Genomic DNA, 19,393 nt, shown 5'->3' with positions numbered 1-19,393 from the left:
TTTGCACACGGAAGTGTGGTGGTTAAACCAGGTTAACCAGTATTGATTATTCATACAAATGGATTACCAGTGGAAAGCTGAAAGAATAGAAGACAAATAAATGGAAACGGCTCAATTTTCTTCCCACTAAGAACAGTATGTAAAGGGTCAAGTTTTCGGGAAATAAATAGAACTATTTTACATAAGTCTCCAACTCGGTCGTGTGCTCGTATCTTTGTGATGTTAGTTAAAATAAGTTGACTTTCCTACTACTACTTGGAGATGGTACTAGAAACCATGTTGAGAATCTACTTGTGCCAATCACCCGGATAAGGACTGTTACAAGTGTTACGGTCAATAACCCTTGTTGGAAACGTTTCCGTCCACTCAACGGTTTTACGCGTTTGAATTCTAGTGTTTTCTAGCACCATTTGACTCACCATGCGATTGCCACATACTGATACACACCCACATAGCCCTGGATAAAGCTACAAATTCTGTAAGGGAGGTGTCTCATCGCGTACCCCCAATTCCGTTTGCGATTGGAAAGTGCAAAATCATCACCAAACATCCGCGGAACCTCAAAGTCATTGTCACGCAAAACGCAACAAACCCGTGAGGGACACTAAGCCCAGCTGGCGATAGCGATTCTTATCAGGATCGGCTGAGCGTTTCCGATAAAGATAAATTGCGGAGATTTGCAGCTGTGACTGGTGTTTCAGGCGGGATTTATACGCTTGCGTAAAGAAATTGTAGGACGCGAACGTTGGAGAATCGTGCCCCTTGTAATGATGAATGGATTATGATTTTTAAAAGAAAAGCTACTATGATCAGTTGCTCCGGGTTTTTTTTTGTCTTCCTATTCCATACTAGAGAAACATTCCAAATGAAAACCCTCTGTTGATTGCAGCTCATTTAACACAATAAGTAAACGACAAGAAACCAAAAATGAGCACCTCACGCTGGGGCAAGTTCGTCTTGCTCCTGTGGAAAAACTGGATCATCACCAAACGGCACTACCTGCAAACGTTGTTCGAGATCCTTATACCGGTATTGGCCTGCGTTCTTCTCATACTGATCCGTGGATTAGTGGACTCGGAGGAATTCACGGAGCCTACCATCTTCAATCCACTCGAGCTAAATACCATCTCCCATTTGAGGTAAGTGGATGGTCTGAATACGGTGTGAGAGCATCCTCTCTACAAATGTCCCGTCCGTTTTTTTACAGGCTTAACCCAGAAATAGATCCACCGATTATTTACGCCATTGCATACTCACCGGAGAATGCGATGCTGCAGAACATTATCCAGCGTTCGGCGCTGCAGCTGGACGAAAGCCTAGAGATTCGTCCGTTTCCCAACGCCCAGACCATGCAGGCTCACCTCCAGACGAACAATGTGCTGGCGGGGGTAGAGTTTCCGGATGCTTACGCTGTAAGTAGTAGAAAAGGCCATTTGAAAAAGTGATATAGACAATCAATACCTGTTATAACCATTTGTTTTTTTCCCCATCAACAGACTTTATCGCAACTCCCAGAGCAGACGATAATGTCGTTAAGATATCCGAGCGAAATGCGAACCTTCCGTGAGACCGGATCGGAGTTCTGGAACAACTGGCAGACGGAGCGAATGTTTCCGCAGTTTCAGGTGTCCGGGGCACGTCAGTACGAGCGTGACGATGGTGGATATCCTGCCAACTACTACAACGAAACGTTCCTGCAGATCCAGAGTGCCGTGGCGCGATCAATTCTTCTCGAGCGGGATCCTTCCTTTCAACTGCCGAATGTCTATCTAAGTGTAAGTAGGCCTTGACGCCAACACACAATCATTCAATGTTAAAGTCTTTTTTCCTTTACAGCGATATCCGTATCCACCGTTCTACAGTGATGTTTTACTCACAGGACTAGAAAATTTGTTGCCACTGATCATTGTGATCGCGTTCTTCTATACTGCCATCAACACGGTCAAGTACATAACGGTGGAGAAGGAAAAACAGCTGAAGGAGGCCATGAAGATCATGGGCCTTTCGAGCTGGCTGCACTGGACAGCATGGTTCGTCAAGTGTATCGCCCTGCTGCTGATCTCCATCTCGATCATCACGGTGATGCTGTGCGTTAGCATTACGAGTAACACCGACCTGGCCATCTTTACGTTCTCGGACTGGTTCGCCATCTGGTTCTACCTGTTCGTGTACAGCCTCGCAACGATCATGTTCTGCTTCATGGTAAGCACGTTCTTCTCGAAGGCAAACACGGCGTCGGGCATCGCCGGGTTGCTGTGGTTCGTGTTTGTGATGCCGTACAACATTGCGTTTTCGAACTACGACACGATGTCGCTGTCGGCCAAGTTGGCCCTCTGCCTGTTCCACAACTCGGGCATGTCGTTCGGGCTCATGCTGATCATGCGCCACGAAGGTACGACCAATGGGCTGCAGTGGTCCAACATGTTCGACCCGGTGACGGTGGATGACGATCTGAGTGTCGGTGCGACGATGATGATGATGCTGACCGATGCCGTCATCTATCTGGTGATTGCGCTCTACGTCGAGAAGGTGTTCCCGGGTGAGTACGGCGTAGCAGAACCGTGGTACTTTCCGGTGACGAAGAAGTTCTGGACCAACAAGGTGGTCCCGAATGACGACCCAGCCGATGGGCAGGCACCGGACTCCGAGACGAACAACATCGAACCGGAACCGGTGGGCAAACATGCGGGCATTCGCATCAAAGGCCTCCAGAAGGTGTTCAACAAGACGAAGGTGGCCGTCAAGGGACTACATTTGAGCATGTTTGAGGATCAGATCACGGTACTGCTCGGGCACAATGGGGCCGGTAAAACGACCACCATGTCGATGCTGACCGGAGTGTTCTCACCGACGGGCGGTACCGCACTGATCAACGACTGCGACATTCGGACAAACATTGAGGGGGCGCGGAAGTCGCTCGGCCTTTGCCCACAGCACAACGTGCTGTTCAACGAGATGACGGTTGCGGAACACATACGGTTCTTTGCGCGGCTCAAAGGTGTCGAAAGGAAAGACATCCCGAAGGAGATTGACCACTACGTGTCGGTGTTGCAGCTGGAGGACAAGCGGCACGCCCAGAGCCACACACTTTCCGGCGGGATGAAGCGTAAGCTGGCCGTCGGAGTGGCACTTTGTGGTGGTTCGAAGGTGGTGTTTTGTGATGAACCAACGTCCGGAATGGATCCAACGGCAAGGCGTGCCCTGTGGGATCTACTGATTCAGGAGAAAAAGGGACGTACCATTCTACTCTCGACACACTTCATGGACGAAGCGGATATCCTCGGTGATCGGATTGCAATCATGGCCGATGGAGAGTTAAAGGCGGCCGGGTCGTCGTTCTTCTTGAAGAAACGGTTCGGCGTTGGATACCGGCTGATCTGCGTGAAGGACGATGGTTGTGAGACGGCACGCGTGACATCACTGATGAGGCAACACATTCCCAACATAGTGGAGGACACGGACATTGGTACGGAGTTGTCGTACGTACTGGACGATAGCTATACGGCCTTGTTTCAGCCTCTTCTACAGAACTTGGAGAACCATTCCGCGTCCCTTGGCATCACTAGCTACGGTATTTCGTTGACCACACTCGAGGAGGTGTTCCTTCGAGTGGGAAGTGATTCGTACGCTCTGGACAAGAAACCGCACGAAGATATTCCAGCGCAACCGTACGCACTGGAGCCCTCGAATGGTTCCACCGTGACCCTTACGCTGGACCAACCGGATCAGTACAAGCTCCTAACGGGTTATCCACTGCTCGCTAATCAACTCCAAGCCATGCTGCTCAAGAAAGCGATCGCCACCAAACGGAGCTGGATAGCGATGTTGGTGCAGATCTTTATTCCGATCTTCTTCGTCATCATGACGGTCGTGATCGTGCGTTCCTTTCCCGACTCGCTCGCCCTCCCACCGCTTCCGATCGGGTTCGACAGTTACGATACGACCGTGACCGTCCTGGAGGGAACCTCCACCGTTCAGACCAGTGTGATACAGGCGTACCAGCAGCTGTTCGAAGGGGCCGACTCGTCCCGCTCGCTCATCACCATCACGGAACCGATGGTGGACTACATCCTCCACCGTTACGACCAGAATCTTCCTCAGGTGAACAACGAGTTCATGGTCGGTGCATCGATCACTCCGACGAACCATACCATCTGGTTCAACGCACAAGGATTCCACTCCGCCCCGCTGGCGATGAATACGTTCTACAATGCCATGTTGCGTTCGGTTTGCGCTCAGTGTTCTATTCTGCTCACCAACCACCCGCTTCCGTTCCGTCCCGAGACGAGGGTAAGCCGCACGGTAACGAAACCCATTCTTTGGACGTCCTAACATTCGATTCCCTTGCCATTCCAGTTCACCCAGCTTCAAGCCGGCAACAATATGGGCTTCCAGCTGGCGTTCAATACCGGCTTTGCGATGGCATTCGTGGCCGCCCTGTACATCATGTTCTACATCAAGGAGCGGGTCAGCCGCTCCAAGCTGCTGCAGTTTGTTAGCGGCGCGAACGTGCTCCTGTACTGGCTCGTGTCGTTCGTGTGGGACTTTATGACGTTCTTCGTGACGGTCATGTTCTACGTGGCGGTATTGGCCGCCTTCCAGGAAGATGGTTGGTCCTCGGGTGAAGAAATTGGTACGTATAAAGTACATTCTACATTGTCTGCATCGAAAGGAGGGTTAATTTGTTTCTTATTTCCCCAAGGTCGAGTGATCCTTATAATGGTAGTATTTGGCTTTGCCTTCCTGCCCCTCACTTACCTGCTCTCGTTCGCCTTCGATATTCCGGCGAGCGGCTTCGTGAAGGTGATGATACTGAACATCTTCACCGGAACGATCTTCTTTATGACCGTGTTTCTGCTGCTGTTCGATGGCTTCGATCTGACGGAGGTGGCCGAGGGTATGGAGTGGGCCTTCATGATATTCCCGCTGTTTGCGCTGAGCCACTCGCTGAGCAATATGAACATTGCGGTCGCCACGCAACAGGTCTGCGACTCGCAGTGTGAGCTTATCCCGAACTGTACACCGGAGCTGCTGTGTCAACTGTTCTCTCAGTGTTGCAGTAAGTACCCACACCACCCCCGGGTGTTGTAGCTAAAAGACACAATAACTGACCGGGATTATCTTTCAGACACGGAAATATTTACCTTCGAGCGCACCGGCATCAGCCGCAATCTGATGTATCTGTTCGTGGTGGGACTGATCTGCTTCCTGCTGCTCATGTTCTTCGAGTACCGGGTGTTCGCTCGGATTTTCCGGCGCAAGACGAAAACGGCCGCACCACCGAGCGAAGCGGACGATATCGATTCGGATGTACGGGCGGAGAAGCTTCGTGTGCGCTCACTGACCGATGGTGAAATCGCCGCCAACAACCTGGTCTTACGGGACGTAACCAAGTACTACAAGAAGTTCCTGGCCGTCAACCAGCTGTCGCTCGCCGTCGAACATTCGCAGTGCTTCGGGCTGCTCGGGGTGAATGGGGCCGGCAAGACCACCACCTTCAAGATGATGACCGGCGACGAGGGTATCTCGTACGGTCAGGCGTGGGTCAACGGTATCAGCCTCAACAGCAGCATGAACGAGGTGCACCGGCGCATCGGCTACTGTCCGCAGTTTGACGCGCTCATCGATGATCTGACCGGGCGGGAAACGTTACGAATATTTGCGCTCCTGCGAGGTATCCCCAAGGGGGAGATAGCGACCCTCTCGAACCGGTTGGCCGGGGAGCTCAACTTTGGGAAGCACATCGACAAGCTGACGAAGGCGTACAGTGGGGGCAACAAGCGGAAGCTCAGCACGGCCCTGGCGCTGATGGGCGATCCGGCGGTAGTTTACCTGGACGAGCCGACCACCGGCATGGACCCGGGGGCACGCCGCCAGCTTTGGGATGTGGTGTGCAAAGAGCGGGCCGCCGGTAAAGCGATCGTCCTCACGTCGCACAGCATGGAAGAGTGCGAAGCGCTCTGCACCCGGTTGGCCATCATGGTGAACGGGGAGTTCAAGTGCCTCGGCTCGACGCAGCACCTGAAGAACAAGTTCTCCAACGGGTACTTCCTGACGATCAAGCTCAAGCGGACCGAGGTGGCTAACGTCGATCGAATAGCGGACGTCAAACAGTACATCGTGGAACGGTTTCCGCAGGCCGAGTTGAAGTGAGTATACCCTTTTAAAACGATTTGTATCCGAAAACAGTGAAAGTATCTTTACTTGTAATTAATTTCCTTTCAAGGGAGGAGTATCTCGAATCGGTTACCTATCAAATCCCGTCCGAAAACACGCGCTGGTCAACGATGTTTGGCATCATGGAGAACGCAAAGAAGGTGCTAGACATCGAGGACTATGCCCTCGGACAGACCTCGCTCGAGCAGGTGTTCCTGTACTTCACAAAGTTCCAAAGGCAGACGGACTAAAGGAACACGGTAAACGGTCGTTCTATTCTCGAGCCAGAGGACATTGCAACACTACGGGTATTAGGCGATAGGGATAGGATATAGTGCAAGGGATCATTATTTATTGAATTTGAGCAAGAGTTAAAGCAGTTTCGTCTTAAGTGAATGAGGCAATAAATAAAAGAAAATTAAAATACTACATTGCGTTGAATCCGTTTTCGGATAAACTAAAGGCAAAAGAGCAGTGGGGAACAGCGCATTTCACAGAATATACAACGATTCATTTTCTTTTTATTCATTCTTAAATCGAGGAAGTGAATTCTATCCACACGACGCAAAGGCATCATTTGCTTTGCATTCCTAATACCGGGGTGTTTTCACATGTTCAATTTTAAACCGTGTGGCTGAGAAACGATGAGAAAAGGAAAGAAATATATGTATGTATATAAAAAGAGCAGTAATGCTGTAAGGACATATTTCACACGATCGATTTTGCGCGGTGCGGTTGTGGAAATTTTCCAATTTCGAACTTCGAAAACCACACGGCGACAACGCGAGTCTGGAAAAACGCAAACATTAGACACGTCCTATGGCCCGATCAACAAAACCCACGCCAAAGTATAAAAGTAGTCCCCTATTGGCGTACATCGCAGCGGATCGCGGCCCAACAACAACCGCACGGGTGTGGAAGATAAATACTTTTCAATTATTTGTTTTTAAATACAACCACGGGAAAAGGGTGTGATTTCCTTCCCAAAAACGCAAACACCTAGCGTAGGTTTGTTGTAAAAAAAAGGACACACGTATCCTTATGTCCCCGTTAAGTGTTGCTACGACATGAAAAGATGGTAGAGGGAATGGCCTTCCGTTGCCTATCGTGTAAGTGTGTTGGGGTTTACTTATATATGTATATGCTTTTCTTTATAAATCGATTCCGAATGATTCAATCTACTTCAGTATAGAAGATCACCGGGCTCACAATTGATTCACTGCATAATAAATAGATTTTTGGGCTCGTGTGGCAGTGTTTTTATCTTTTAATTCCATGCCGGAGGTACTACCTCAACATGCTCTCTCCAGGAGGTGAAGAGACCTGCTGCCTGCCGATGTTTCTTGAGGGTGTTTTTGTTCCAACTTTTGAAGCAGTGTGGAGAGATTTTCAAACCCTTTCAACCCTGTTCCTGTATCTGTGTTTCTTTCTTTCCACTAGGAAATGCTTGAGACAAGGTTGCACGGCAATACTTACTGCGAGGACCGGCCACACACTTTTAAGGCAAGACGACGCCCAGTACACGGTGGACAGTAGTGGGACGCGTGCCCTCTATTTACGCTGGGCTGGCGGAACGTACATGGGCCGCTGTTCGCGGAACTTCCCGCCGGAGGAACGTTGCTGCTGCTGGCCGTGATGCTGCGGAGGCTGCGGTTGCATCTGCTGATGGTGCTGATGGTGATGGTGCTGCGCCATGTGGGCCCCCGGTGGTTGTGGTTGTTGCTGTTGGTGATGTTGGTGCGGCTGTTGCTGCTGCTGTGGGTGAATGTGCAGTAGTTGTGCCGTGGGATACTGGTTCATGGGTTGCCCGACCGGGGCCGACATTGGTTGCGCCATCTGCGGCGGTGGTGGGCCCGGCTTGAAGGGTGCATACGGATGGGAAGGAGGAGGTACTTCCGACATCGATGCATTCGCATAGGCACCGGGAGCGGGTGCCATCGTTGGCGGTGGATTATGCGGAGGAACGTGCCCGTGATGATGCGAGACGTGTGGATGCGGCGGATGATGAGGATGGGCCGGATGCGGTGCGTACTGCACCGGAGGACCGGTAGCGACGGGTGCGGGCTGTGGAGGAGGAGGCTGCATGGTAGGTGCGGGATGGTAGCTCAGTGTCATCGGGGTAGGCGGTGCGCCCGGGTTGCCCGGTTGGTTGATCGGGATGCAGTCCGTTTTCAGTACCTCCTCGTAGTTGCCGTACTCGAGGAAGTGCACGACGAAGGTGTTCTTCGAGGTGTCGGTAATTTCGGCCGTATAGAACTAATGGGCATCAGAATAAAAAAAAACAATCGAAAGAAATAAGTCAGAGGAATACATTAAGCATATTTTACCATTTTGTAACAATTAAACCTTAGTTTTGGAATCGAAAAAATAGGTCTTTACCATCTGCCATTGACATAAAAACATATTGACGTAGGAAAATGTTGGGTAAGATGCTCGGGTGGGATAAGATGCAATTTAAAAATAAGGGAAAGTGTGCAGTACATTACGGTCAGAAAGCAGATGCGCTAAAAGTGGGCATTTTCGTACTTACCCCACCATCCTCCCAATACTTGGCCAGGCAGCGATCACCAATTTTCCAGTTCGGGTACTGTACCGCCATCGTTGCGGGAGCAAGTGTCGGAGCCATCGTGAGCGGACCAGGTGTAGCCACCGCAACGGGGGTTGGACCGCCGGTCAGGACGGCGGTCGGTGGTGGCATTACACCCGTCGGTGCCCCGGTTGCAGCCATGGGGACGCCCACTCCAGGGCCAACCGGAGACACGGTGGCGGGTCCGGTGGCAGGAGCACCGAGATGCGTCGGTTGTGCCATGGGATCGAACTGCTGCTGGCTTTTCAGCACGTTCAGGGCGAACTCGTTCGTCTGCTTGTTCTGGAAACCCATGATCTGGTACGGGTTGTAGTTGTACCCGTTCGGCAGCTGGATGAAGTTCTTCGGTACACCCGGACCGGTGACAGCAACTCCTACGCTGGGAGTGGTGGGAGCTCCCGGTGACGGACCCCCCGGACCCGTCGACGATGACGATGGCATGGTACCGGGAGGGGAAGAGGCCACCTGGGGTACATGTTGGGTCTGTTGTGGCTGATGTTGCTGCACCATCGTTGGGGGATGATTCGAAACCATCTGCTTCATCGGACCGGACTTGTTTGTTGTGTTCGAACTTGCAACGGTTCCGGATGATTTGCTACCAGAAATGTGCATACCCCCAAGCTGATCGGTAAGCTGATTCACCTTGCCACTGTTGGCGTTAGAAACCTGCTGCGCTGCGTGCTTGCCTCCGCCGGAGGACGGGGGACCATAGGAAGATTGTTGGTGCTGATTGGAGCGATGCTCGGTACCGGTGTTCGATTGAGGTTGGGTTTGCGAACCGTGGCCTTTCGAAGAGGGTTTCTTGTTATGCGCGGGGCCGCTGGGAGTCGCATTTGTAGGCGCACTGGCATCGGAATACTTGTGAGATTCATCCTTACCTCCATAGCGACTGTTTTTATTTGAGCTCTGAAAAGGAACGATTTTGTTTTAATGTTACACATTATCCCCCGTGCAGTTGCTAGTTTTAGTTACCTTCGAGGGGTTGTTAGTACCGCTACTACCGTAACTGTTCCCACTGGTTTGCTGGCCATAGTGTCCTTGGGAGTTGGAGGTGGTCGTAGTGTTGGCGTTACCACCGTACGGTGTTGCTGGCGTACCCTGTTGATTGTAGTTCGACTGCTTGGGACCGTTTCCAAAGGATGATTGTTGTTGTTGCTGTGTGGCAGAAGCACCACCACCCTTCCCACTACTGCCTCCACCACCACCACCACCAGCCTGGCCGCGTCCGTCGTTGCCGTATGATTGCTGCTGGTTATTCCGCCCTTCGGATCCATAACTGTGTCCGTAGTTGGCGGAATTTCCAGACTGACCTTTACCACTACCTCCACCGTACTTTCCTCCACCGCTAGCGTTGTTATTGACAGACGTATTCGTACTGCTGTTGCCACCGCCGGTGTCGGTAGTGTTACTGTTTGCGTTGCTATGGTAACGATCTGAGCGCTCCGAGCGTTGCTGTGAGTTACCATAACCGGAGGTGGAGGAAGATTGATTCTGGTTGTATTTGGAATCGTTTCCACGCGAGCTTCCACCACCAGATCGGGCACTGGCCGGCGCACCACCTGTGTGATTCGTTGACGAGTGATTTTCATTCGCTCCTCTATTGTAACGACCGCTGCTGTTGCTGTTTCCTGTTGATCCATAATAATCTCCCTGCTTGTAGTTCGACTGCTGCTCACGCTGGCCGGAGTAGTGTCCACCCTGGTCGCGCCCACCACGATCCCTTACCGATGACGTCGAGGACGTATTGCGATTGGCAAAGCTACTCGAAATGTTGTTCTCAAACCTCTGGTTGTATCCTTTCGCGCCACCACCGTTCGTCGTTGCACCGCCACCACCGGCGTAATGGAGGTTATCGGAATGGTTTCGCATTGCTCCACCAGATGAGCTGTGGTTGGTGGTGCCGGACGATTGATTGCGGCCATTGTTCGTTGGCCGGTTACCTTCGGAGCGACTCGTGCTATCGCTACGGCCCCGCTGAGACACATTTGGCTTATCGTTTGGAGTCGACTCCTTGCTTGTCTTTTTCCCACCGGAACCGGCATTGCCTGCCGCCGGTTCGCTGTCCTGTAAAATATCACCAAAGTAGTCGAATAGAGAAACTTTTCCCGATGGCTTTGCCTGCTGATCCAATTCATCCTCGCGTTTGCTAAATCCACGCTTTCCTCCGGCCCTCACACCGTCGGGTTTTCCGCTCGGAGGTCCCCCGGAAGTGACATCTGAGTGGGTTTGCTGTTTGCGGCCCTCTATCCGCTGTAGATTGCTAAGGGCACGCTCCACATTGTTGCGCGTCAGTTTTAGGGCGTGAGCGGCCTGGTCCTCGGTGAAGCCTTTGTCCATGATCTTTTGCACGTTGGCGTCGACCATCTGCTTCGCACCACCACCGAACGTTTTCTTCGTGCCGAGCTTTGTCGCCTCGGCAATCGCATCGTTGCGTAGTGCATTGAATTCCGAATTTTCCTTCGATTCTTCCTTCTCCTTCGTCGTCAAGCTCTTGAAGTCCTTGTCACTGTTGACGGCGGTCGGTTGCTGAATCTTTTGCCCAAACGGAATCCATGGGGGTGGGCCCGAGTTGCTGAATTGAAGCCGACCGCCCTTGGCGTACTTTGCCATGGTGCGGCTAAGTTCCCATTTTTCCACCAGCGCCGTTACCTGCCCCCCTAGCACGGTAACATTTTTGTCACTCAGCATCATGACGCCCTGCGTGATCCGGATAGGACCGTTCTTGAGGAGAATCTTCGTGCCCGGCGGTGTGTTCAGGCTGAGCGCTGGTATCGGCTCGTGCTCCAGTGCTACGTACTGCGTTTGACCGTCGGTTATGGTGAGCTTCAGCAAGCGTGGTGCCGTCTTTGATTCCTCGTTTACCTTCGGTGCGCCCAGATTACGAAGCTTGACGAGCTGAACAACGCCGGTCCCTTCAAACGACTCCACCTTTGTGCCGCGGGAGGTTAGGGAAGCTAGCGCTCCACCACCGTATTCCCGTAGGTCCGTCTAGTGTATGAGACAGAAAACGTAATTCTTAGAATACGCCGTACCCCACAAGTAGAACACCACCTTCAACGAACGGCATCCATTTGCGATGCAAGAAAGTGATACTGTCAAGTGGAAGATGCAACTTACGTTCAAGGCCAATTTCACAACTTGTTTCACGTCCGGAGTCGATCCATTCTTGTCGCCTTCCAGCAATTTTTCTAACCCCGGCTGGGTGAGGTACCTACACAAATGCCAGCAACACATGAAACACAAACGAAAAATGATCAAACGGTCTCACTACGGTGCACAATAAGAGCCCACCACAAACGTTTGCGAATCCCAATACCGACCATCCTTGCTCCTGCAGTTGTTCTAGCAGACCCATTCTGCACGCCCGTGTGGATACTGCAATCGATTTCCACCAAGCGAATTCCGCAGCGGTGCCAAACAAAAGCGTAGTACGCTAAACGATACCCTACAAAGGGGGCAAACTAGTGCACGTGGAAAGATTTGCAATGTCCGATGAAAAATGCCGATTATTTCCAATCGCTTTCCTGCCAGAAAGGACACTATATGCAACTTCCGCAAGTGTTGCGAACATGAAAAATCGCTTCTTTTCGTTTCTTCAACACACACACGCTTTTGACAGCTTCGGTCGGATTGCAGCGGCGGCGCTGTCACTTCGACATAGCGGGGCCCACGGTTCATACAAGCCCAAGATCGATACAATCACACCGGCGAAAAAGGAAAATAGATCCAATTTAAAAATAAAAAAGGAATTATTTCAATCCGATTTAATTTGTAGATTTTTGGTAAGCTCGGTGATTTTGTTGTTGAAATTAGATAGTTATGAATCAACTTAGTTTTGGTTTGTTTTTGAAAGAATCCATCTGTCGTCCAACGTAAACATTTCGTTATCTAGTGTAGAAGCGACGTACAAAAACAAAACACACCGCTATGACCGTTGCTCATCATTTGGTTGGAGACTGCAAGCAAGCACAGAGATGCCGGTGCGACCTTATCGTTAATCAAACTAGATGTGCGTTCGATTTTGCCTCAAGTTTCAGCAAACGAATAACAGAGTTGTAGGATAAGATATGCGATCGCTATTTGGTAGATAGTGCTGCGTGAAACAGCACAAACGGTTGCAGTAACAAGATCGTCCGCCGATTTCGCTGGTGTTCGCTGTCATGTGATGAAGCAGAAACTATTTATTGCCTCCGCATGCAAGTCGGTGTAAGTTTTATTACTTTCGAATTCCGAAGATTTTTGCACGCCCTGGATCATTCTTTGTCCCAGTAGTGCTCAAGATGGCGGAGTTCAACGATATGCCCAATGAGGTAAGACTGTATAACGTGAACGAGTTGGGGATTTTAGACATAGAAAATGTTCGTTTGTATATTCGTAGATACTGGAGCATATATTTAGCTACTTGCATTTCTATGCGCGCTGCAACCTATCGCTCGTCTGCCAACGTTGGAACGCAGTGCTGTTTTCGGACCGTTATCTCAACCGCAATGTAGTCATGCACCTGAACGGCAAGCGCTTATTGACAAAACAACCAATTTCTCGAAACTATCGTAATTTCTCGATCAGTATGGATCCTTCCCTTTTGACCCCTGAGTGCATTAAGAGCGTACGCATGATACCATCGGTTTTTCCTTCGCCAACGCACGTCGAACTACACTATGCTGCCCAGAATGATGTCAACTTTATGGCCATATACACGGAGCAGCTAATCAATTTCCGTACAATAGAAACATTGTTTCTTTTCGGAACCATGTCCAAATACCTGATCAAACTACCGACCGCGCGCAAGGAGGAAAAAGTGCAGTTCGAAACGGACAGGCTGCACACCTTGAATATAAATGTGGGTGTTATCGAAAACGTACGTTTCGTCGCACCGAATCTTCGCCATTTGCATTTGGCCGTGCACAGCAAGGAACATCTGGATTTTTTGTTGGAATTCATGGACCAACTGCACTCGCTTGTAATCAAGTTTTTTTCGAAGGAGGTGTTCTATTTTTACAGTCTAAAGCTGAGCAACCTGCGCCATCTATCGATCGATAGGTGGGAAAAAGCGATGACCAAAAGTGAACAAAGCATCAGCATAGGATTTTTCAAGCGTTGCGTACGCCTCGAGAGCCTTGAGATGTTCTTCAAATTCATCGACAGCTTTGTGCTGCATTCGATTGCTGCGAATCTAACGCAGCTCGTCGAGCTGAAGCTCGTGGTGCAGGAGGGTACGATTCAGATGTGGCATATTTCAACACTGAACGAACTCCAGCGCCTACGAATCACCGCAAGACACGTCTATCTGCATAACCTGCAGCTTCCAGCTCTCCAGTCGCTAAAAATTGGTTCGAAGAAAGGGGCAAGACTAGAAGGTATTGAGTGCTTGATGGCATTCACTCGGTTGCGCACGCTGACCCTAGTAAACGTTAAACTTTATCCGGAAGTGCAACAGCTCACCCCAACGTACAGTGTCGAACGGATGGTTCTAGCACATTACGATAAGGTAGGTAATGGTAGGATACAATTTGATTTTTTTCATTCAACCGTTTCAAACAAATCTTAGCTGGATGATAACCATCTACTGATGCTCGTCAAGCGGTTCCCGGCGCTACGTTGGCTTCACATTAAGAAATGTCACGGAATAGACCAGCGGGAACTCGATAAGCTGAAGCGAATGCTCCCAAAACTAGCAGTTGCCTACGATCTCCCTCCGTCAATTGGACCGTGGTATCACGGTGTACAAGACAGGAAGACCCACAAAATGAACTATACATTTAAACCAAGAGTGTAAAAGTAACTTCACATTCATTTTGTTCGGCATCGCCTTGTAGCTGTTGCCTTATATAAGAGATGCCTTATTGGTTATGTGATAGCATCGATCGCTGAACAGGCGGCTGTTGGAAACGAAAAGAGAAAAATATTTCATGATATAGATTTCCCAAATTTCATGAGCGATCACATGAAGAAAGTTGCAGATGGGGAAGCTAGGTTAGTGTCTGAGGACCTAAAGAAAAGTAATTTATTGCCAATCGATACAAACGGTTCAATCCACGTAGGAAGTAAGGGCATATTAAAATAATTTTTATAAATATTTTATCTTTTCTACTATTATTAATACATATATTGAAAAGTTAACAATCAAATTCTTCTAAAAGATATGGAAAAAGAGCTCAGTGCCAAGAAGTGAAATGCATTAACTGTAATCAATTAATCAAAATGCGCAGGTGCATATAAGCCATACAAGCAATTAAAGTATTAAAAATGGAAACAAGGTTTTCATGCATGTTCAAATGTTTTTTTTTTTATAAATCATTTAACTATTTTACTCTTTTTTAAATAGATGTATTGAAATATTAGGAATACTATTTACAAAGTAAAGCAAAAGCTAACTAACAATGCGCATTTTTCTGTGCCGCGCCGGTGTAAACTTCCTCATCGCAGTCTCGAGAATCGTCTTGTAATAACTAGAAATGACATATATTAATGTCGTTTTGGAATCCATTGTTCCTTCTACGTTATTATGAAGAGGAATTAACTGTAATCGTACATTTAAAGCATGTATTTTTTCGGATGTATTATTTAACAGAAATAGGAGTGTTATCATGTCCGTAAAAGCCGAAATCATGTCGTAACTATTTTGTAATGATCTTCAAAACGTTGCTTATATTATACTACAGCCAGTTATCAGACAAATGTTTATTAAATAAACGAACAAAAAAATACAATTAGACAAATATTACCTTGTGCAATTTATTGTTGCTTCTTTGTACGAATCTTTGTTTTCTTATCACATACATTTTGGGCTCCGAAACCCGTCCCTGTAGGGAACCAACGGGAAAGCACTTTTTTTATTGTCTCTTGTAGTGTGGTACTACACGCTTTTCTAATTATTTTAATTATGAGATTAATTTTGATTATTATCCCTTTCTGTTTATACTTCTCATGTATTTCGTGTCTCTTACTTTAATTCATTACCATTATTGGTCTTCAGTTAGATTCTAATGACAATGATAGTAGGCTCATGTGGCACTAACATATCTTTATTGATTTCTGTATGTCTTGCTTAGTTTTTTAATTCAATAATATCACATTGTGAGTTATTTTATTTGCCCCGGCCCTTTACTTACTTATGTGGCGTTACAACCGCTGAGCGGTCTTGGCCTGACGAAGCTCCATCCGAAACCGCTCACGGTCGCTCGCCACGCTGGTCCAATTCCGTATCCTGGCTTTATTGGCGGCTTCGTCTATGCCATCCTTCCACCTCAATTTAGACCAAACCACGCCTCCTCTGTCCTTGGGGACCGCCTAAAGGGACTTTACGGGCTGACATGACATGACCAGCCCACCGGAGCCTGGCGAGTCTAATTCGCTGTACGACAGTGAGGTCTCCGTACAGCTCGTAGAGCTCGTCATTATATCGACTCCTCAATTGTCCCCCGGCGCTTTAGGGTGATGTAAATGAAGGCATACGAGCTAACAATGCCTTCTTGGCCAGTTAACCTACTCTACCCTTGCATTCCTGAGCGTAAAATTCGTATAATCAAAAATATTAGGAAGTATAGGAACGATTAAAACTGTTGGCACAAAGAACTCATTTAATGGTGATTGTTAAGTTGATCCGGTATATTTCAACCGGCTACAAGTGTTGTTTCCCTAAAGATTAACACATCACAACAAGAACGTTACAGTTCATTCATTCAACCGAATGTAAAAAAAAACGCATAACATTAATATGATGTTAGAATGGTTCGGTTTGTTATACCAATAATTCATTTCGTTTTTTTTTTATCGACGGAATGTTAGTATTTTTTTAATTGTTGCGACACGAAAGAAACTTTTGGATTTAAAAAAAGCCTTCCTATGGTATTTAACACTCCGTCGTTTTATAAACCATTTCAATGTAGCAGCCAACACCGAACTACGAAAACAAATAAATCAATTAAGAGTTATTGAACTCATATTTATAATGTTATAAGCACGAAGTTAACGACAGATATGAAAGTAGATTCTCTTCTGTGAAAAATTTAAATTGAGCTGCTTCCGCCTTTAAACCTAAACTACTGTCATTGGAAACTAAAGTTATAGAACAATTGCTATTTACATTATTTTGCACCTGTAAACCGCAATTTACAAGCGAATCATCATGTGTCGATCCTCGCGTGAAGACCACGAGATCGTCTATTGGATGCTGGTAAACTACATGCTGTGTTCTTTTCTTTCTTTGGTCGCTCAAAAACCGAAAGGCAGCTTGGACTTCCGTGCGCAGTTGTGGTTTGCTGATTTTAAGGTCATCTAACTCCACCAACACCTGATAAGGCACAACAAGGATGGCGTTATTGGCTTCAAAGAGGGAATGAAAAAGAGTAGGGTTAGTTCGTAGGGTTCGAATTGGATGGCAGAATTGGAGCTGGTAGCTACGGAAGAAAACTTACAAATTGAACATACCTGTGCAATAGTAAAATAGGCGCTTAACTACTTCTAGGTTGCTTAGATAGACACATGTGTCAACCACGAAATAACGAGGGTTAGGGCCGCTGTGTGGTCGTTTACAGTAATCTGTTTTAAGTGGCATGTTATATGCGGCCACTCTACTCCCGACATCGTGGGGTATGGCATGAGAATTGGCCATCCGGTCCACTAAAGCATGCTGTGGCCAAATCGAGCGCCCGATACTTGTACTATCCCAGTCCATTACCTCATCCGACTGAGCTCCGTACGGTTCCTCATCGATCTCCATTGCTTGCGCACCGTTTGAGGTACTGGGTTCCGCTTCTGTTGAATTAGATATTTCTCGTTGCAGCTCGGCTCGGAAAGCCTCAAGGCGTCTTGCTGCAATGTTTTTTATTGTGCTGGCTGGATACGAACTGCGGAACAAGGAAGCTTCGTAGTTGGTGTCTGGACCAGCTTTGTCTGGAAGGTGCACGTTAATGTTTGGTATTCTTTCATTCCATGGGGGTTGTTTGTTATTTCTCTCACTGTTCTTGTTTAGAGTATCCTCGGCCATTTCGAATGGTACGTAATAAACACGAAAATGCACATTAGTTGAAGATTTTTTACAATCTTGTTTACAATATTTCTGAACTGGTGAGGATTTCAACAAATGTCATTGGTAAAAAATCAGCGAACGGTTTTTGGACTTATAGCAACCTTGTGCTTATTATGCTGTGTTCACACAGCAATGCAACTACTAGTTACATTTTATTTTTAAAATGCCTTACATTGACTTCTGTAGCCATCCGCTATTGTAAGTTCATGAACACAGTCGGGAGTTTAGAGAAATATCAATAAATAAGCAAAATCAGATCGCACGTGGGCAATCGAATCAAGATGTCTTCAATATTGCAACCCTGTTCGAAAATATTTTCAAAAGCTACTGTCAAACAATGGCGGTACCAAACAAAGCAACTCCACGCCTTTACATAGTCTTTGGTTTATTTAAAATTACGAAGATCGTTATAAAATATCCATGGATCAGCCCTTTATAGAATTCATTTACAGAACATAATAATAAGTTATATGGAATGAATAGTCGAAAACTTTATCGTACGTGCCATTTATTGCATCCTTATTCATTTTTTCACTTTCCACATTGTTTCCTTCAAACGTTGCATGTTTGAATGCAAGTAGCATATGTTACCACGTGGTAAGGAGCAAGGTGATGCTTTAACATGCTTACTGAATGATTTTTCACCGTCCATATCCGGCACTAAATTCGCCTTCAAGCCACTCGATTAGGTTTACAATCGCTGTTGATTTTTTTCATCTCTTTCCTCACCATATTTTTCATTTTCTTTCACTCTGGACAAACCGATTTATTTGTCAGTTGAACCTTCATTAGAAGAGCAACAGTTGTTCCTGTTTGCAATTTACTATCACTCATCTCGCCATTTCGAACGGTGGAGTAAACGTTCAAACATTTAAGCGTAACACGAACTGTAAGGGTAAGTTCATTATTTTATGTTTTTCTTTTCTTTTCTCCTTCGAACGACACTCACCGTTTGCGGCAATCTGACTATTATCGTAGACGATTAGTATGCAGTATAGATTAAATCAACATTAACCATCGATGAAATGAATCACGGCCATATATCCGTAAAATGTGGCGTGCATAAGAAATTATTCAAAATGAAAGGGATACGCTTATCGTTCATCTGCATTGTTTCGTGACGCTTTCCTATGGATTATATTGTATGTGATACTTAATGCTTAATTTTTCTATTCTTTTCCAAGAGGTGACAAATAAAGAGAGGATGCTGTTGCTTCGTTTAGCCATAAATGGATTGTTGATTGCTTGCTATCAAAGTGTCGTGCATTTCCTCTCGGTTTTCAAGTAGAAGGAAAATGAAAATAATTTGCTAGATGGGAATCCTTTGCATGGGAAGAAACTAAACTGCTTGCATGCAAAAATATGTTATCATTTAATAACATCCTCGTTAGTGTATCGGTTGCCTCTTGGTATATAAAGTTGCATATATTATTTTCGTTCAGCAATGCAGCATGTGAAGTATTTATTTATAATTGCCTGCACGCTGTACGAGGACCAAGTCGGAGTAAATATATTGTGTACATTTGATTTCCCCACCCATAGTTACTTGCAGCTTTCTACCGGCCCTAGTCCCGGTATGGCACAGTGCCCCGTATCTTCTACGAATAAATAGTATTATT

At 47.3% G+C, this 19,393-nt stretch overlaps 4 protein-coding genes across 5 annotated transcripts; 2 read left to right on the top strand and 2 right to left on the bottom strand.

Moving 5' to 3' along the window:
* Positions 1-927: 927 nt before the first annotated feature.
* On the top strand, positions 928-6,407 carry LOC131259061 (phospholipid-transporting ATPase ABCA3-like). Its single transcript, XM_058260476.1, has 8 exons — positions 928-1,139; positions 1,208-1,412; positions 1,497-1,775; positions 1,837-4,290; positions 4,357-4,633; positions 4,703-5,059; positions 5,129-6,149; positions 6,227-6,407. Exons 1-8 carry the CDS (start codon positions 928-930, stop codon positions 6,405-6,407), a joined length of 4,986 nt encoding a protein of 1,661 aa, XP_058116459.1.
* Positions 6,408-6,725: 318 nt separating this feature from the next.
* On the bottom strand, positions 6,726-12,135 carry LOC131259062 (trithorax group protein osa). 2 transcript variants are annotated; one of them, XR_009178115.1, is made up of 6 exons: positions 12,064-12,135; positions 11,861-11,954; positions 9,716-11,731; positions 8,687-9,649; positions 7,633-8,412; positions 6,726-6,790 (listed from the first exon to the last, which is right to left on the bottom strand). XR_009178115.1 is itself a non-coding variant. In XM_058260477.1 (5 exons), the coding sequence occupies exons 1-5, from the start codon at positions 12,096-12,098 to the stop codon at positions 7,708-7,710; spliced, it is 3,813 nt and encodes a 1,270-aa protein (XP_058116460.1). In that variant the 5' UTR covers positions 12,099-12,135; the 3' UTR covers positions 6,726-7,707. The 2 variants fall into 2 exon arrangements, 1 of the variants encoding a protein (XP_058116460.1); XM_058260477.1 differs by having other exon boundaries at positions 6,726-8,412.
* Positions 12,136-12,689: 554 nt separating this feature from the next.
* LOC131261339 (uncharacterized) lies at positions 12,690-15,453 on the top strand. The gene is made up of 3 exons (XM_058263348.1): positions 12,690-13,053; positions 13,122-14,231; positions 14,292-15,453. Exons 1-3 carry the CDS (start codon positions 13,024-13,026, stop codon positions 14,517-14,519), a joined length of 1,368 nt encoding a protein of 455 aa, XP_058119331.1. The 5' UTR covers positions 12,690-13,023; the 3' UTR covers positions 14,520-15,453.
* A 159-nt stretch (positions 15,454-15,612) lies between these two features.
* Positions 15,613-17,817, bottom strand: LOC131261340 (uncharacterized). Its single transcript, XM_058263349.1, has 3 exons — positions 17,705-17,817; positions 17,174-17,638; positions 15,613-17,068 (listed from the first exon to the last, which is right to left on the bottom strand). The coding sequence occupies exons 1-3, from the start codon at positions 17,730-17,732 to the stop codon at positions 16,698-16,700; spliced, it is 864 nt and encodes a 287-aa protein (XP_058119332.1). The 5' UTR covers positions 17,733-17,817; the 3' UTR covers positions 15,613-16,697.
* Positions 17,818-19,393: the final 1,576 nt, after the last annotated feature.

This window comes from Anopheles coustani, chromosome 3, assembly GCF_943734705.1.
Source record: "Anopheles coustani chromosome 3, idAnoCousDA_361_x.2, whole genome shotgun sequence".
Taxonomy (NCBI): Eukaryota; Metazoa; Arthropoda; class Insecta; order Diptera; family Culicidae; genus Anopheles; species Anopheles coustani.
This window is presented reverse-complemented; position numbering and strand designations above follow the sequence as displayed.

Coding starts and splice junctions, on each gene's coding strand:
- LOC131261340 (XM_058263349.1), bottom strand. CDS start 17,732: ATGGCCGAGGATACTCTAAACAAGAACA. Junction 17,639..17,704: donor GGATACTCTAAACAAGAACA/GTGAGAGAAATA, acceptor TGCACCTTCCAG/ACAAAGCTGGTCCAGACACC. Junction 17,069..17,173: donor CCTATTTTACTATTGCACAG/GTATGTTCAATT, acceptor CCCTCTTTGAAG/CCAATAACGCCATCCTTGTT.
- LOC131259062 (XM_058260477.1), bottom strand. CDS start 12,098: ATGGGTCTGCTAGAACAACTGCAGGAGCAAGGATG. Junction 11,732..11,860: donor TTGTGAAATTGGCCTTGAAC/GTAAGTTGCATC, acceptor CTCATACACTAG/ACGGACCTACGGGAATACGG. Junction 8,413..8,686: donor AGTATTGGGAGGATGGTGGG/GTAAGTACGAAA, acceptor GATGCCCATTAG/TTCTATACGGCCGAAATTAC.
- LOC131261339 (XM_058263348.1), top strand. CDS start 13,024: ATGGCGGAGTTCAACGATATGCCCAATGAG. Junction 13,054..13,121: donor TCAACGATATGCCCAATGAG/GTAAGACTGTAT, acceptor GTATATTCGTAG/ATACTGGAGCATATATTTAG. Junction 14,232..14,291: donor TTCTAGCACATTACGATAAG/GTAGGTAATGGT, acceptor AACAAATCTTAG/CTGGATGATAACCATCTACT.
- LOC131259061 (XM_058260476.1), top strand. CDS start 928: ATGAGCACCTCACGCTGGGGCAAGTTCGTCTTGCTCCTGTGGAAAAAC. Junction 1,776..1,836: donor TGCCGAATGTCTATCTAAGT/GTAAGTAGGCCT, acceptor TTTCCTTTACAG/CGATATCCGTATCCACCGTT. Junction 4,634..4,702: donor GTCCTCGGGTGAAGAAATTG/GTACGTATAAAG, acceptor TATTTCCCCAAG/GTCGAGTGATCCTTATAATG.